At 35.7% G+C, this 19,225-nt stretch overlaps 1 protein-coding gene across 1 annotated transcript in view; it reads left to right on the top strand.

Annotated features, from left to right (window-relative positions):
* mical2b (microtubule associated monooxygenase, calponin and LIM domain containing 2b) overlaps window positions 1-19,225 on the top strand; it is a 73,145-nt gene that overhangs the window by 20,786 nt on the left and 33,134 nt on the right. The window contains 13 exon segments of the mRNA XM_048158175.1: window positions 59-214; window positions 529-629; window positions 6,106-6,363; window positions 8,057-8,172; window positions 8,285-8,303; window positions 8,305-8,412; window positions 8,483-8,573; window positions 11,203-11,350; window positions 12,016-12,215; window positions 14,737-14,843; window positions 14,931-14,999; window positions 15,096-15,227; window positions 17,627-17,752. Coding sequence (XP_048014132.1) covers window positions 59-214; window positions 529-629; window positions 6,106-6,363; window positions 8,057-8,172; window positions 8,285-8,303; window positions 8,305-8,412; window positions 8,483-8,573; window positions 11,203-11,350; window positions 12,016-12,215; window positions 14,737-14,843; window positions 14,931-14,999; window positions 15,096-15,227; window positions 17,627-17,752 — 1,631 coding nt within the window.

A 19,225-nucleotide genomic window follows, 5' to 3' on the forward strand; every position in this document is an offset into this window, starting at 1 on the left:
TATACTTCTGTTAGCAATCAACACTGAATTCAAAGCAGTAATCCTCTCTCTGCTGCAGGCTTCAAGAGAAAGGAGTTCAGAGGGAAACTAGCCATCGCCATCACCGCAAACTTCGTCAATCGTAACACCACAGCTGAGGCCAAAGTGGAGGAGATCAGCGGAGTGGCCTTCATCTTCAATCAGAAGTTCTTCCTGGAGCTCAAGGAGGAAACAGGTGAGGTGAAGCTCCTCATGACCTACTGTGTATGACAAGAACGGATGACGCGTTCCTTAATGGTTTTTAAAATACAAATAACACCATAAGTCAAATACTGACACATACTCTCCACCTTTAAATGGAGATGAGTAAAACTGGATTGCATTCTTCTTCTGAGACTACTGTCATTTTAGATATGCCCTCACCAATTTAATAATAGAGCTTAATTCATCTTACACAGAGATTCATAAAACACAGGCAACAAAAGTAGTCATTCATTGTTAAATGCTTTGCACAGTCATGCTAATTGACCTCATTTATCTTTTGTACAGGGATTGATTTGGAAAACATCGTCTATTACAGGGACAACACACACTACTTTGTTATGACTGCAAAGAAACAAAGCTTGCTGGACAAGGGTGTGATCATCAATGTGAGTTGTGGGATGTGGTGGGCTGTTCATGGTGAACGGTTTAACCACAGTGACTGACTTCAGTGTGTCAGGAATGTTGTGAGCATGGAATGCCACAACACTGAAATATATTGGAGTTTAAAAAATATATAATATATGTAACCATTCAGTGCTTCCCACACATAGACTTTACTTGGGCGGGCCGCCCAGGTTTATTAACGGCCGCCCAAATATATTTGGAGACACATTTATGCTTTTATTTTTTTTTTATCCTCTTATGCTTTTGTGTCCACCCAAGATAATGAAACCATCCGCAATCGAATTAACTAGTGGAAAATCTACCTTCTTGTGCGTTCTATAGGCTCGCGCAACAACGCTTCAGACTGCTTCAAAGTTATTCTTAATCAATGAAAAGTGCAAATTTATGCCAAGCGATTGCTAATAAATTAAAGTTGATGAATTATGACAATATCTATTTTATAGCCTTTATATAAAATGTTTTAGACAGTTGTAAGAATCTGAAGAATCAGCCCGCAATTTTGTAGACATTTCAAAATAAGAGTCCCTGTGTATTTCAGGGCTTGTTTATAATTGTCACACGCTGAGTTTTTTTTTCTTCTTGGGCATTATTGATATTTTGGTTACACAAAAGACTAAGAACATTATTTGACACACATTATTCATTATTTAAATTTTATTAGTAAAATCTGTGTCCCATTCACAGAGAGAGACACTATATGACAGCAAGGAGAACATAGGAAAATAAGAACCATTTAAATGCTGAAATTTTGCATAATTTACAATGCATAATAATGCATAATATTACTATGTAATTAAATGTAATAGTATGCTATGTAATTAAAATTAATTTCAATAAATAAAAATACTGTTAAAAATCACACATTATTTGTTTGCCACATGTAGTAGACCATTTTTGTGCCGTGGGTAATAGGAGGATTTTTTTACCTGGCTACCACCGCAAGTATATTTCAAACCTGTAGGAAGCACTGCCATTTAAAGGTCCAGTGTGTAATATTTGGAAGGATATACTAGGGCTGGACGATATGGCCAAAATTTATATCACGATATAATTCTTAATTTCGGTCGATACGATATAATTCCGATATCGATATGAACTATATAATAGCCTCAGAAAAACTGCCAAGAATGGCCACAACGGATGTCTGTACCTACAACCGTCTGAAAAATGAATTTGCCAAATCTATGAAATCTCTTCCTATAAAACTATATAATATTTTAGAAATAAAAACAGTACAAATAAATTTATGTTCAGCTTTTATTTGCATTTAGCCTTCAAACAAACATAAAAATAAACATAAGACTCACTCATTTTTTTGTAATATTAATATCTTTAACATTAAACTATAACGTAGGCTGATTTTATTATTCTTAAAGGGTCATGAAACCCCAAAACACTTTTGAGATGTAAACAGGTATAGGCTGCACATCACTGAAAACACTAAAGGTACTCAATGTTATTAATAAGTGAAAAATAGTTATTTTTGCATTTTTTAGAGCAATTTCTGTCTTCCTGTTTGAAAAGCTGAGTCGGAGCAACGTCACAAAATCTCACGTAATCGTGTACTTTCGGCCCAAGTATGGGCATGGTCGAACATGCTGACGTAGACCGTTTCGAGCGAATCTTGACATATATATTCATGACATAAAGCTCATTTAATCCAATCACTGCGCTGTAGTATGCATACGATTATAATTGCGGTATTATGCATGAGGAAGCATCACTTCTCTCGCCTCGGTCTGTTGTCATTCAGAGACATCGTTGGTGTTTGTTTCCTCAGTGCCACAACACAATATGTTTTCCTGAGACGCGACCAGAGCAGAGGTTTTTGTGCATGTGGATTATTTTGCTGTAATCTACAGCACAAATGGAAAATATGTTCGCATGAGATCGCATTACAGCGGAGAATTCAAATATCACAAGTGCTGTTCATTCACCTCTGCCTGCTCTAGCTGCGTTCAAACACGCGAGCCGTAGCTGTTTACCTCAGCACAGCAGCACGTGTGTTGTTTGTATTTTGCTCGCGATGCGGTCAGAACTTGAGTTTGAATACGAACACATGAAAAATATGATTGTTTTTATGATATACAGGTGGAGCGCGCATATGCTCGGTTTCAGCGCGGAGCTCCGCGATGAGTTTAATAACACTAGCCACGTGGCACATAGCTCATACAGAATAAAGTATCCGTGTTTAAAGTTTTTATTTCACACATTCTCCTGCACCAAACATTAACCAGCACGGTGTAGGTATGCACAAATATTTTCATCAAGTTGTGGAAGCTTGTTCCGTCGCATTTGCATCAGGTGTACTCATTTTGTAAAACTTGCCGCGTTCGCGTTTGGTTTGATGTCTATGGGTTTGATCCAACTGCAGAGCACTGGCTGGTGGCTGCGTGTCTCTGTGGTGTACGTCATCACGCAAATAGCCAATCGCGTTCTGCTCTTTCTAATGGCTGCGCCTCAAGTCAGTGAGAAATGCTGTAATGTATATATCGAAATACCGGAAATGTGTTTAAAAATCATATCACCGTTATCGAAAAAAAAAATATCGCGATATATATTGATATTGAATTATTGTCCAGCCCTAGGATATACTATTGACAGAAATGCAATATAATATACATAACTTTTCAGTGGTGTATAAAAACGTACATAATTACCTTAGAATGAGCCATTTCTATCTACATACACCGCAGGTCCCCTTACATCGAATTTGCCGTTTTGCGCCGCCATGTTTCTACAGTAACCCTAAATGGACAAACTGCTCTACAGAGAGCGTTTGCTTGACTGGTTACTCTCTGCTATCTCAGACAACGACATCTTTGTCCTGTGTCGGCCACCGTAGCTTCTCTATATGCTTCGAAAAGGAGCCACGAGCGGTGGACTGAACCGTTTGTTGCAATTCGCAACCTCACCACTAGATGGCGCTAAAATTTGCACACTGCACCTTTAAAATGTTGACGTTTAAAAACACATTTAATTTTTTGCATTTTATTTATATGAACGCTATATATATTTTTTTACTATAAATATTATAGTAATGAGTATGTAGCAATAAAAATATAAGTATTTAAATGTATTTCATTTTATAATTTTTATATATTATAAAAATACTGCCTTTGTCGTGTATCATCTGTTTGTTTTTAATCTCTTTTTTTATTGTAAATGTTTATTTTATCACTTAATATGCATGTATAAAATGTCTTTTAGTAGTAAGGTTAGGACTTGGGTTAGAGTTAGACTTTAATGATCTTAATGAGCTTAATTTTCAAATGATAACATCTATAGAAGATCCCTACTATTATGTTATAAAACAATAATTTGTGTGTTTGTGTAAATGTTCTCCTATGATCGACATTACAAAGTGGATATTTTGTTCTTTGAGAGCAGTGGTTCATGTTTATTATGAAAAGAAACACTATCAGGAAGCCTTGTGTTGGTGTCTGTGTTAGATGTAGTTTCTCAGAGTATCATACAGGATATTACAGCACAGCAGCTGAGTGATTGAAGCTCTTTGTAGTGTTTGGAGTTCGTCTGGAGTTTTAAACTCTCACGCCCTTAGACAGCGGCCCTGACCGGTAGTCACAGTGGAGTCTGTAAAAACCCTGATGATGAAACATGGCTCATCATTCTAGCATTATGATGCTGCTGCTCTGCAATCCACTTAACCTTAAGCTACTTGTTGCAGACAAATTTGCCCTATTGTTTTGACATCTTGATAGGATTGTTTGTGATTACTTAACATCCATGCACGTGCACCTAAAATTGACCTCAGTTATCACAGTGTCCCTAAAAAGTACTTAGACACTTAAGTCACATTGCATTGCATTGTATTAAATAAAATGAAATAAAAATATAAAGTAAAATGTATATAAAATAAAATAAATAAATTTGTTTTTAATTTTATTTATATATAAAATTAATATATATAACAAAATATCAAACTAAGTGACATTTTATTTGAAAGAATTATAGCATAACTTAAGAAATTAAGCGTACACTCTCTCTCTCTCTCTATATATATATATATATATATATATATATATATATATATATATATATATATATATATATATATATATATATATATATATATATATTAGGGCTGTCAAAATAACGCATTAATTTCGATTAATTAATCTGAGAAAAAATGACGTGTTAAAAAAAACAATGCAGATTAATCCATTCCGTATAGACCTTTGAACCTGGAGCCATTCTAGCCACCATTCGACTGTTTTACAATTTTCAATTGAAGGAGGGAGACGACTGCTGCGCTGACGGACAGAACGAGCAGAGCTCCTCCCTCGTGCGCGCGAGCTCTCTTCTTCTTCAAAGTAAGCACCGTCTTTGCACTCTCTCTACCTCACACATAATAATCTAAATCAACTGACACAATGCTAAAAGTTCGTAAGACCGAATCCATGTTTCACGAGGCGCATTCGGAGAATGTTTTTCCTGAATAACCGTTGGGTGTGAATGGTGCTCAAAAGGACGTCACCTCATCTTCTCTGACAGGCGCCCTGCACGTGCAGCTGACATAAACCACATTTTCAGTAAACAAAAATAAAATCCTATCCAGTGGTGAAGTGTTTTCTGTGTTGACAAATCTTTTGCGATGTCCTAATAACAGTCGCGATACACACGCAACGCGTCGACGTCCGCTAACGTCCAATTCGTGACCTAATGACTCATTTGAACAGATTCATTTTAATGAATCATGACAACAACTGATCTGTCCACATGGTCTATAATGAATCATTTACTCGAACTCTGAAATTAGAACATAAGTTTGCTTACCCCATTTAACAAGAGTGGTTAGTAAAATTAGCCTTAATAATCCACAATATTTTCAGGTTATTTAAATGACAATGAGTAGTAAATTAGGCCTACCTATAAAATCAGTTAGTTTAGACTGGAGTGAGGTGAAACCAGAACAAAGCAAGTTGTTGTTAGCTAGGTGCATTCAATTGTATATGGTAGAAAATTATATTATTAGTTAATATAACTTCTAAATGCTACTTTTTAATACTTTTCAGGTTTAGCAAAAAAGCATCTTCTCTTACAAAGCTATAAAATCACTTTTTTTTTTTTTTTTTTTTTTTTTTGCAAAGAGGGCAAGAAAGAATTACAGTGAGAGTGACGGGTACTTTATTGTCAGTATCGGGCTCGTAGATCATGTGGGTAGGGCACTTTTTACTGTTTGTGTGGATGACCATGTCTGTCACCACCGAAGACCATTTTTGACCCAGGAAAAACCCTGCATTGATTCATTTGAATTTAAATATTTAATACTTTCACAGCAAAAATTATGTATGCGATTAATGTAGATTAATTAATCACAGAGTATGTAATTAATTAGAATAAAATTTTTAATCGATTTGACAGCCCTCCTTTCAAATGTAATGTTTTCTTAATTTTCCCGTTAATTTCCCGTTTCCTCTGTTTTTTCATTCCCAGGACTATATTGAGACCGAACGGCTGTTGGCAAATGACAACGTGAACCAAGAGGCTTTGCTCTCATACGCCCGTGAGGCTGCGGATTTTGGCACTAACTATCAGCTGCCCTCTTTGGATTACGCCATCAACCACTACGGCCAGCCAGATGTGGCCATGTTTGACTTCACCTGCATGTACGCTTCGGAGAACGCCGCACTGGTGAGGGAAAAGAGTGGACATCAGCTGCTGGTGGCGCTGGTTGGAGATAGTCTTCTGGAGGTAGGTGTCATTATGCGGCATACTGTATATGAGGAGAAAGATCAAGTTAAATTCTAAATTTTATATATCTTTATAATTTTAAAAAAATACAAATTGTATTCTCATATTATGTATTGTGAATATACTAATGATGTACAATGATAATTAATACATATTATGATATTAAGATTAAATATAATTTGAGTAAACCATTAACATGATTTTCCAGAATATTCTGTCCACCTTTTGCTTTAATAACAGCAGCACTTAAAGGGATAGTTCACCCAAAAAAAGATTTTGCCATTACTTGCACACCCTGAAGTTGTTCCAAATCTGTATGAATTTCTTTCTTCTGTTGAACACAAAAGAAAGATATTTTAAAGAATGTGGGTAACCATACAGCTGACGGCACCCAATGACTTCCATAGTAGGAAAAAAAATTCTATGGAAATCAACGGGTGCCGTCAACTGTCTGGTTACCCACATTCTTCAAAATACCTTCTTTTGTGTAGTAAGTAGAAAGAAACAACACAAGGGTAAGTAAATGATGACAATTTTCATCCCTTTAAGCTGCATAAACCTTAAATATTTGTTCATTTTACATCTAAACTTGTGCTCTTCTGTCATTTCTGACTGAAAATGATACGTTTTGGTTTTTTAGAATTTTTTACTTCATCGGAATGGTACGAAAACTTGATAAAGGTTTTGGCACTTGCTATGCGAACACAAAAAAATCATAAACATTATTCAAAAAGGTTAAATAGTCTCCACTTGTACTCCTCGTGGTCAAACATGAACGCATTGGAAACTAATAGGAAGCTAATTTCATCTAGTGGAAGCGTTTAGTACTGCACCCCAAAAAAATCTTACTTATTTTTTTGAGGAGATAACCTCAAATTTGGAACACAACTTTTTTAGATTTATGGCTTTGATTTTCTCAGTTTTAGAGTAAAACATGTTTTGGAAAAATATATATTTAATATAACATCATATTGAACAACATATTAAGTATAAGTATAGTATTTTTGTGCATTTTTCATAATAAACTTACAATTCTATAACTTTTTCTAAGTTGACTTTTTTTAAACTTTAAATTCTTTCACTTGAGCAATAATCTGCCAAGTGTCTTCTTTAAAAAGAAAACTTAAGTCTGTGCTTTAAAATATTAAGAGATTTATGACAGTTTAAGCTGAATTTAATTTTCAGGTCTATGCTTAAAAAATGGTTAACAGGTAATAAATGGATTTTAACTACTGCATAAACATAATTTAGTACCATAAAATCCCCTAAAAATAAAATAAATATATATATATATATATATATATATATATATATATATATATATATATATATATATATATATATATATATATATATATATATATATATATATATATATATATAGTACATTCATTTTATTGAAATAATAAAAAAGCACCTTTTTTTTACTGCCATGTGAAGAGCACCAGGATTAAATGTTTAATAATTCTACAACTTTGTTAATTTACAGGTTTAAATTAGTTCAATTAATGAATACTTTTTTTAAAGATTTAATTTTGGATCCCTGCATGTCTGAAATTAAACAGAAAAAGATAAAGTTTACTTTAGGTCTAAATATTCCTGATTGTTTCAACATGCCACTTGACTGTACAGTGTTTTGTTCAGCGTGGCCTGTAAACATGCCATGTTTTCTCTACTTCTTGTCGGTCTCCAGCCTTTCTGGCCCATGGGGACAGGATGTGCTCGAGGGTTTCTGGCTGCCTTTGACACAGTGTGGATGGTGAAGGGATGGGCTCAGGGCAAAGGACCCCTTGATCTTCTGTCAGAGAGGTGCGAACATACTCCATCACTGCTGCAGCTGTCCATTTGAAAATATTTGGTCTTTTTTTTGTATATCATTTTTTGGTCATGACCCAATGTCCTCTTTATTTATTTATTATAGGGAGAGCATCTACAGGCTGCCTGCCTCAGACGACCGCAGAAAACATCTCAAAAAACTTTGAGCAGTACACCATAGACCCGGCCACACGTTACCCCAACCTCAACTCATCCTGTGTACGACCACATCAGGTGAGACCGACACCCATTAACACCATATGCGTCTGTCTTCCAGATGTAAATACTAAACTTCCTGTCTCAGGTGCGGCATCTGTACATTAACGGCGAGCAGGATTTAAGTTCTCTGGAGCGCAGTGGACCCACACGCAAATCTGCAAACATCTCCAGACGAGGTAGATTCAATATTGTTTGTCTTACAAAGATGGCAGCAAATTTGACTGCCTGATTCTGTTTTGTTGAAACAGTCCTTTCAGGGACTACGATCACAAGAATCAATGCAAATTCAACCGATCCCTGCATTTGCTTTGCAAAAACTTGCAATTTTGTCTTATTACTGCATTTCCACATAAAATTGATGGAAAAAGAAAGCAATATCAGGTAATGACTTCCCCTGACAAATTTCCCTTGATGCTAACTGTTGACACGAATAGCTGTTTATAAAGCTTCCATATTGATAAACTGAACTCATTTCATAATCACAATATATGACTTACAGTATCTCACAGAAGTGACTACACCCCTCACATTTTTGTAAATATTTTATTATATCTTTTCATGTGACAACACTGAAGAAATTACACTTTGCTACAATTGTAAAGTAGTGAGTGTACAGCTTGTATAACAGTGTAAATTTGCTGTCCCCTCAAAATAACTCAACACGCAGCCATTAATGTCTAAACCGCTGGCCACAAATGTGAGTACACCCCTTAAGTGAAAATGTCCAAATTGGGCCCAATTAGCCATTTTCTCTCCTCAGGTGTCATGTGACTTGTTAGTGTTACAAGGTCTCAGGTGTTGAATGAGGGAGCAGGTGTGTTCAATTTGGTGTTATCGCTCTCACTCTCTCTTACTGGTCACTAGGAAGTTCAACATGGCACCTCATGGCAAAGAACTCTCGGAGGATCTGAAAATAATAATTGTTGCTCTACATAAAGATGGCGTAGGCTATAAGAAGATTGCCAAGACCCTGAAACTGAGCTGCTAGCACGGTGGCCAAGACCATACAATGGTTTAACAGGACAGGTTCCACTCAGAACAGGCCTCGCCATGGTCCGACCAAAGAAGTTGAGTGCACATGCTCAGCGTCATATCCAGAGATTGTGTTTGGGAAATAGACGTATGAGTGCTGCCAGCATTGCTGCAGGAGGTTGAAGGGGTGGAGGGTCAGCCTGTCAGTGCTCAGACCATACGCCGCACACTGCATCAAATTGGTCCCAGAAGGAAGCCTCTTCTAAAGATGCCCAATAAACAATTTGCTGAAGACAAGCAAACTACGGACATGGATTACTGGAACCATGTCCTGTGGTCTGATGAGACCAAGATAAACTTATTTGGTTCAGATGGTGTCAAGCGTGTGTCTTGTCAACCAGGTGAGGAGTACAAAGACAGCATATTTACACTGTTATACAAGCTGTACACTCACTACTTTACACTGTAGCAAAGTGTCATTTCTTCAGTGTTCTCATATGAAAAGATATAATAAAATATTTACAAAAATGTGAGAGGTGTACTAACTTCTGTGAGATACTGTATGTCTTATTTTCTCTCAGCCCAACTCTCAAACTCTCATTCGGTTTCCTCATACTCGAAGTAGTAAATATGATGTAGTGACTCCATGAGATCCATGTTTGTCTTATATTGGCTTCACCTGGATGTGGCCTCACAGGAACAATGATTTCCACACCCTCTACTCAATCAAAAGGGTCATGTTACATGACGAAAGATTCAACAAAAGCGTGTGCAGACTTTTAGTAAACCCTATCAATTGCACTGTAGTGACATTTAATGGGTTTTAATTTGGTTAATGTGCACTTAAAATAATAAAATATCAAATATGTATGTGTGTGTGTGTGTGTATATATATTAGGGCTGTCAAATGATTAATCACGATTAATCGCATACAAAATAAAAGTTTGAGTTTGCCTAATATATATGGGTGTACTGTGTGTAATTATGTATATATAAATACAAACACATCCATGTATATATTTGAGAAATATTTACAAGTATATGTATTTATTTAAATTTTTATATAATTTATATTATATATATAAATAAAAATGTTTGTACATAAATAACATATTTCTCTTAAATATATACATTAATTTGTGTATTTATATGTACATATTATTTACACACATTACTCACACATATATTATACAAACTCAAACTTTTATTTTGTATGCGATTAATCGCGATTAATCATTTGACAGCCCTAATATATATATATAATGTGTGTGTGTGTGTGTGTATATATATATATATATATATATATATATATATATATATATTTTGTGCATATGTGTGTATTTATATTTATTTTTTTCACCAAGGCTGCATTTGTGATCAAAAATACAGTAAAACAGTAATATTGTGAAATATTATTTCAATTTAAACTAACTTTTCTTTTATAATATTATAATTGTCATAATGTTTAAACCAGTTGTGCTTAATATTTTTTTGGAAACCATGATACATTTTGTTCAGGCGTTTGTCTTTGATTAATAGAAAGTTTTAAAAGAACAGGATCTATTTGAAATAAAAATCTTTTATAACATTAAAAATGTCTTTACTGTCACTTTTGATCAATTTAAAGAGCCCTTGATTAATAAAAGTATTAATTTCTTTCAAAATAAATACATCTCACTGACCACAAACTGGCAAGTATTATAAATAGCAGCATTATTGTTATTTGTCAACATTCGAAATTTTGCCTGTCTTTAAATATATGTATACTAGAATATAAGTTTCCCACTTAAAAATGATTGTAAACCTCCTAACGATGGTGTCAACTGACTTCAGAGTCCGAGGTGCGTCCCAGCCGGCTGCTGCTGTGGTGTCAGAAGCAGACCCAGGGCTACAGGGGAGTGGATGTGACTGACCTTACGACCTCCTGGAGAAGTGGCCTGGCTCTGTGCGCCCTCATTCACCGCCAGCGACCGGACCTCATGTGAGCAAGACCTGACACACAAACCGGCTGTCATATTGATTCAGTCACATGATCACACCCTCATACGGTTTGACAAATGCTCCATTATTTAGCGCCTCTTTGATCTCACACACGTGGCGGTACCTCCTTCCCCTAAGCCATAAAAACAATTTGTTTGCTTTTACTGAAGTACAATAGCTTTGATTTTTCACTTAATTTCCCCTATGGCTTAGAGAAAGTAGTTGTTTAATTCAATAGGGACAAATAGGGAAGTGAAACATTTCCAAAAGAAAGAAGACAAAACAACATGCCAATGTCTTGACCTGTCCTCTCACACATCAAAACAAGAACTCTAGAGATTGCATCATGACTTACACTGGCGTTTACATCATAAAGTAATTTTCACGTTTATGAAATTGCCATAAATCTTGCTGCCCCTTCTGGATGTGAAGGAAAATGTGACGGGTACTCGCAGTGAGATTATAAATCAGCTCATTCAGTCATCACACCGCTCTGTGAGAGGCTGTTCGAACAAATATTGTTAGTCACCAAGGATACAGATTGTGAGAACACAGGTTCTCAGGATCTCCACCTGATAAGGTCTTTATACCTGGTTTCTCTCTCCTGATCTGAGACTTTATCTCACTTCTGTGTTCTGTTCTTCCTCTCTTTGTCTCTTCCTCCAGTGATTTTAACTCCCTAAATGAGGCAGACTGCGCTAAAAACAACCAGTTGGCGTTTGACGTGGCAGAGCGGGAGTTTGGCATCCAGCCGGTCACTACAGGAAAGGAAATGGATGCCGAGCGGGGGCCAGACAAGCTCATTATGGTGCTTTACCTATCCAAATTTTACGAGATGTTCCGCAACTCAACTCAGTCCAACACAGGTAGAGCTTTCCATACAATAGCACCTCAAAAAACCCAAATGAATTTTGAAAGTCTTCATTTGGGGTGTATCAGTGATGTAGTATTATTAAAAAGTCTGAAATTTGTTATAAATATATTAATATTCTGGATTTATTTAAAAAAGAACTTGCACCTCAAGTTCTAAAACTCTTCTTAAATGTACTTTATGCTAAATAAAGTGTGAAGATCTCCAAGAAGCCAACATTTAAAGACGTTTGTTGATCTTGTCCAACCTTGGACCTCCAAAAATCCAACATTTGTCATTTCAGTCTGTTTTCAGATATAGATTACATATTGCATTAGCCATCTAACATGTTGAAGAGCTCACAGTTAATTCTTGCACATGCTACATGACTTAAAGTTAGGCATTTTAAAAATGTTGGCATTGCAGATGTAACATGTGGCGTTGTTTGTCAGCTGATGGTGTGCATTTGTGCATCTGCTGTACACATGCTCTCTGGTTTTGAGAATTCTCCAACTTGCAAGAATTTAAAAATAAAATATTATAACATTACCTTTAAGCACATACTGTAAGTTGCAACATCATTCTGTAATGTTTCAAAGTATTTAATAGGTAGAATTTATTATTTTGCTGTTGACTGTTTTGTACTGATTTTTGGAACAACAGCTGTGTATAAGACTATGCTTAGAGGGTTTTTAACACACAAAAGCTATCTGTTACACAGTAAAAAATGTTACATAAATATATAACTTTACATATTATTAAAAACTTTACATATACACTCTTTATTTGGTACACCTTGCTAGTACCGGGTTGGACCCCCTTTTGCCTTCAGAACTGCCTTAAAGGATTAGTCCACTTTTAAATAAACTTTTCCTGATAATTGACTCACCCCCATGTAATCCAAGATGTTCATGTCTTTCTTTCTTCAGTCGAAAAGAAATTAAAGTTTTTGATGAAAACATTTCAGGATTTTTCTCCTTATAGTAGACTTCAATGGGCACCAAACAGTTGAAGGTCATAATTAGTTTCACTGCAGCTTCAAATTGTTCTACACGATCCCAGATAAGAAATAAGGGTCTTATCTAGTGAAACCAGTGCTCATTTTCTGAAAAAAATTGAAAATTATATAAGTTTTAACCTTAAATGCTCATCTTGAACTAGCTGTCGTCTTCTTCTCTATTAGAATTCTGGCAGTGTTGACACTGCTAAGTGTATTACTGCCCTCCACAGGTCAAAGTTTGAACTAATTGTTATATACTATTGAACTAGCATATTGCATATAAAAATTAGTTTAAACTTTGACCTGTGGAGGGCAGTAATATGCTTAGCAGTGTCTACACTGCTGGAATTCTAATAGAGAAGAAGAAGACAGAGCTAGTTCAAGATGAGCATTTCTGGTTAAAACTTATATAATTTTCAATTTGTTTTCAGAAAATGAGCACTGGTTTCACTAGATAAGACCCTTATTTCTTATCTGGGATCGTGTAGAACAATTTGAAGCTGCAGTGAAACTAATTATGACCTTCAACTGTTTGGTGCCCATTGAAGTCCACTATAAGGAGAAAAATCCTGGAATGTTTTCATCAAAAACTTTAATTTCTTTTCTACTGAAGAAAGAAAGACATGGACATCTTGGATGACATGGGGGTGAGTAAATTATCAGGAAAATTTTATTTAAAAGTGGACTAATCCTTTAATTCTAAATGGCATTGATTCAACAAGGTGTTGGAAACATTCCTCAGAGATTTTGGTTCATTTCGACATGATCGCGTCACGCGGTTGCTGCAGATTTGTTGGCTGCGCATCCATGATGCAAATCTCCCATTCCACCACATCCCAAAGGTGCTCTATTGGATTGAGATCTGCTGACTGTGGAGGTCATTTGAGTATAGTGAACTCATTGTAATGTTCAAGAAACCAGTTTGAGATGATTTGAGCTTTGTGACATGGCGAGTTATCTTGCTGGAAGAATCCATCAGAAGATGGGTACACTGTGGTCATAAAGGGATGAACATGGTCAGCAACAATACTCAGGAAGGCTGTGGCGTTTCAATGATGCTCAGTTGGTACAAAGTGTGCAAGTGTGCAAAAAATACCCCCACACCATTACACCACCAGCACCGGCCTGAACACGGATTCAAGGTTCAGAAGCTCTTCTGCAGACCTCGGTTGTTACGAGTGTTATTTGAGACCATTCTCTGTGAACCCTAGAGATGGTGGTGCGTGAAAATCCCAGTAGATCAGCCTATCTGTCACCAACAACCATGCCACGTTCAAAGTCACTTAAATCACCTTTCTTCCTCATTCTGAGGCTCAGTTTGAACTTCAGCAGATCGCCATTGAGTTGCTGCCATGTGATGGGCTGTTTAGATATTTGTGTTGACAAGCACTTGAAAATGTGTACCTAATAAAGTGGCCAGTGAGTGTAATATTAGAGGTACATGTTAGGATCTTGTAGGTGTAGTATTTCTTGTTCATTTTCATTGACATAAAACACATTGAAGTGTGAGGCTAAAGAGTTTCTGTTCTGTTTGTAGGTGTACCCAAAGAGACTGATGCAAATAATGAAGACTATTCATCAAAGACTGCAAACTCTCTTTACAACTCGATAAATAACACACTCCCACGGAAGAGAATCCCAAAGGTAGCATTTTTATCCTTTAACCAATGTAAACTAAACCTACATCCATCCCTAATGATGTAAAACACAATACCACTTCTTTATCCCAAGGTTGATAAGAAGTTGGAAGACAATGACACAAACAAAAAGAGGAAGAAGGCCAGCAGTCACCTGGAGGAGGTATTATAACTTGCCTTTTTGGTATTGAATGCGTTTTCTTTCTAAACGTTCAGTTTATTGCTTTACTTCCCCTAATTGGTCTGCTTCTTTCCCCAGCTAATGTCCAATCAGAGTGCACCCCCTGTAGGTGAGAGAGAGGAACAGAAGGAAAATAAGGTGCGCTCCATGGCAACTCAACTGCTGGCCAGGTTTGAGGAGAACGCGCCAAGCTCTGGTTTGCGCAGACAGGTATGGCTCCACATCTGTCTTTTTTCTATCTTAAAGCAGCAGATGTCCATCAGGAGACATTTCTACATCTATGGTTCTTAAGATCTTCCAAGATTTATCTCCTTTATTTTGGAGTATTAGAGTCATCTTTTGTCTTGTAGTCAGTCATTTTCCTATTTCAGAAACTTGGACCCTAAACTGCTCATGTGGTACAGATACTCTGGAGTCAGTAGAACGAGCAGCAGGGATCTCAGATCTAATCCGGCTCCTTAACCGTGCCTGTAATCCCAAATGAATACCTGTCTTTGTGCAGTGAAAGTAAATCCTCTGGTTCATCAGATGCAGAATCTGAGCAACACATGATATTTTGAATTTGGATGCATGACGGTGCATTTCAAAACATGCCTTTTGGTGGTTTGGTCTTAGGTGAAAGTGTGTACAAGATTAATGCTGTGAATTTAGGATTTTGGGCTGTTGGATGAAAAAAGATTTGAATTTACTTAAGGATAAATGTCTGTTTAGGTTTTGTGTATAATACTAGGTTTTTAACACTTTGCAATAAGTTTGACTGTTGAATATTTATAGATAATTACATAAAAACTAATACAATAATAATTAAAGGTACCCTAGAATTAAAAATTGAATTAACCTTGGCATAGTTGAATAACAAGAGTTCAGTACATGGAAATGACATACAGTGAGTCTCAAACTCCATTGTTTCCTCCTCCTTATATAAATCTCATTTGTTTAAAAGACCTTCGGAAAACAGGCGAATCTCAACATAACACTGACTGTTACGTAACAGTCAGGATCATTAATATGTACGCCCCCAATATTTGCATATGCCAGCTCATGTTCAAGGCATTAGACAAGGGCAGCCAGTATTAACGTCTGGATCTGTGCACAGCTGAATCATCAGACTAGGTAAGCAAGCAAGAACAATAGCAAAAAATGGCAATAATAACTGACATGATTCATGATAACATGATATTTTTAGTAATATTTGTAAATTGTCTTTCTAAATGTTTCGTTAGCATGTTGCTAATGTACTGTTAAATGTGGTTAAAGTTACCATCGTTTCTTACTGTATTCACGTAGACAAGAGAGCGGTCACTATTTTCATTTTTTAAACACTTGCAGTCTGTATAATTAAAAAATACCATAAATACCATACTGACGTGATTAGACATGCTGCATGAAGAAGACTTTGTAAAGATCCATTTTGAGGGTTATATTAGCTGTGTGAACTTTGTTTATGCTGTTTAAGGCAAGCGTGAGCTCCGGGGGAGGGGAGCACGAGATTTAAAGGGGCCGCAGCCTGAATCGGCGCATATTTAATGATGCCCCAAAATAGGCAGTTAAAAAAATTAATTTAAAAAAATCTATGGGGTATTTGAGCTGAAACTTCACATTCAGGGGACACCTTAGACTTATATTACATCTTTGAAAAGACGTTCTACGGCACCTTTAAATATGAACAACTGTGTATTTATAAATCAACCTAGATAAATATTTGCTGTAAACATAGTTCATTTTTAATGTATTAAACAGAGTTAAACCTTGTAAAATGTTACCAATGAGTGTCAAATGTGAAATCAAAGATTAGCCTAAAATTAATCACTAGAACCAGTCAGTAAAAAAGAATATCATTCTTAGTGTGTCAGATATTTTATGTAGATATGATACATATTTTTATAGGTATGTATAGTATTATTTTTTTTTTTTTTCAAGAAAAAGGTTGAAATCAGAAGACTTTTGACTGTAGTTGTAATCCCTTAATGCAGTGTAATTGTGATTTTTTTCACAGTCAAGATGCTGTTTTTTGGGGGTTTTTTCCTGCTGGCTTTCCTTTTTTGAGATTAGCAATGGTCATTAAATGTTCTGGCTGCTCAATTATAGGCTTAAAGGATGTAGGTCACTCATGGAGCGTTAATACTCCATAACTGAATATGAACATCTAATGAACATTTTTTTTGCTGTGCAGTTGAGAAGTTGATCATAAGCCAATTTGAGGTTTTAAGCATTTTATATACCGTTTAATTCATTTGTTCTGCTCTTAAGGCTCATTCACACCAAGGACGAAAACTGTAAAGATAAAGATGTAGTTCTAAATATAAAAGAATAGCTGATGAACAATAAAAGCAATGACAGCCAATCAGAATCCACCAGGCTTTAAAGAGCTTGAGCATTTAAAGTGGCAGACGGCATAACTGAAGCTCATACTTGGAATAAACAGGGTGTGGACGCGAATATAGTTATTGTTATAGTTTTCTTCATAGTCATCATTCATAGTGTGAATGGGCCTTTTCCACTTGCTTTCCTTTTTCTGTGGCTCTTTCAGCTTTCCTCTGATCTCTTCTTTTCTGTTCCATTTCTTTCTGCATCTTCTATCTCCTCTGGTGCAATGTTACCGAAACTAGTCTGAATCTGAGACTGACTCTGTTGCTGACAAGCCCGTATCTCTGGACATGACTGAAAACCCTCGCTTCGCCAAACCTAAGAGCCAGCCCACACCCTCTCCGCTCCAAACCAAACCAAAATGGCAGGTATGCTCAGCCAGCGTGTGAAACGTCATTCCGCATTACCCACAATCACATGCATATGATCACATGATTCCACGTGTGTGTTCACTGCTGAGGTGACGCACATCAACGACACGTGATTTACACGAGTAGACCGCATCACTAGATCGACATTGTTGAGAATAACATTCCTATCAATCAGTGATTGCGAATGTGTTTTCCGTATTCGGTCATTCCATGTTGTTCCAGTGGACGTTGATCCAGGAACACATTCTACTATCATGTTAAATGTCATTCATGTGGTATAGTGAATGTGATTTCAACAAGTACATGTTTAATGATCCTGGAACAACATTCTGATCAACCAATCAGATTACAGTTTGTCAAGTTTAGGCTTAAAACCAGGGTTTTTGCTTCTACATCAGTGTTATTCATTTATCATTTCCTTCTTATTTTAGGGATAAGTTATGGTTTAGGTTTATGGCTAGCAATAGGGTTGGCACTGCATTTTCTAGGGATGCACTGATATGAAAATTTTGGCCAATACCGATAATACTTTATATTTGGAAAGCCGATAACCGATATATTGGCTGATAAATATAAATCAAAATCATTTTTGAGAGCCTGATTACAAAAACAAACGTCTCACCGTTAAAAGCCATGTCTGAAGCACACAGTTATAATGTTCTTATTATAATATTATGTAGCATATATGATAGACTTGGCTGTATGTTGCACTGTATTTTCCGTTTTGAAGTGATTTCAATCATATTTAAAGCAATTCAAAACCATAATGGCGGACAGTGCGCATCTGAAGTGTCTCAGTTTAAGGAAATAATGCATAATTCATCGGCTTTAATATATCGGACAAATTTTCTTATCGGGCCGATAACGATAAATAAACACATATCGGTCGATACCGATATGGTGGCCGATATATCACGCATCCCTAGCAAAATATGTTAATCCAGGAACATGTTTTACTTGGCAAAATCGCAGTGACCCATGTGATATGATTTTGTCAGAACATTTTAGGGATGCACCAATACATGCATCTATATCAGTAGGCCAATAATTATTCTCACGTTATTGCTGATAGTCATATTTTACACTTTATAAATTTTATTTAAAAAAAATCAAAACAAATTTAGTAAAATTTTTAATTTAAAATGTTTAAAATAAAATGTAAAAAATTAAAATAAAATGTAAAAAGTATATTTTTTTTATAAATTTAAAACTAAAATAAATTGCCTCAAGTAAATTTAAGCATCACAACATTAAAATGAGGAGAATGAAAAATGGATATTCATTTAGAGATTTGAGATTCTTTTTAAGTGTTATTAAATTACTAATTATTATTAATTTAATAATTTAAAATAATTCTTTTAAATGATTAAATTGTTACTGTTTTTACAGATTAAGTGCCAGCAAAAATAATCAAATGTAAAAACAGAGGAAAGAAGCACGAACAATTAAAAATTCCAATATCTACCATTA

The sequence above is a fragment of the Megalobrama amblycephala genome, linkage group LG15 (genome assembly GCF_018812025.1).
Source record: "Megalobrama amblycephala isolate DHTTF-2021 linkage group LG15, ASM1881202v1, whole genome shotgun sequence".
Taxonomy (NCBI): domain Eukaryota; kingdom Metazoa; phylum Chordata; class Actinopteri; order Cypriniformes; family Xenocyprididae; genus Megalobrama; species Megalobrama amblycephala.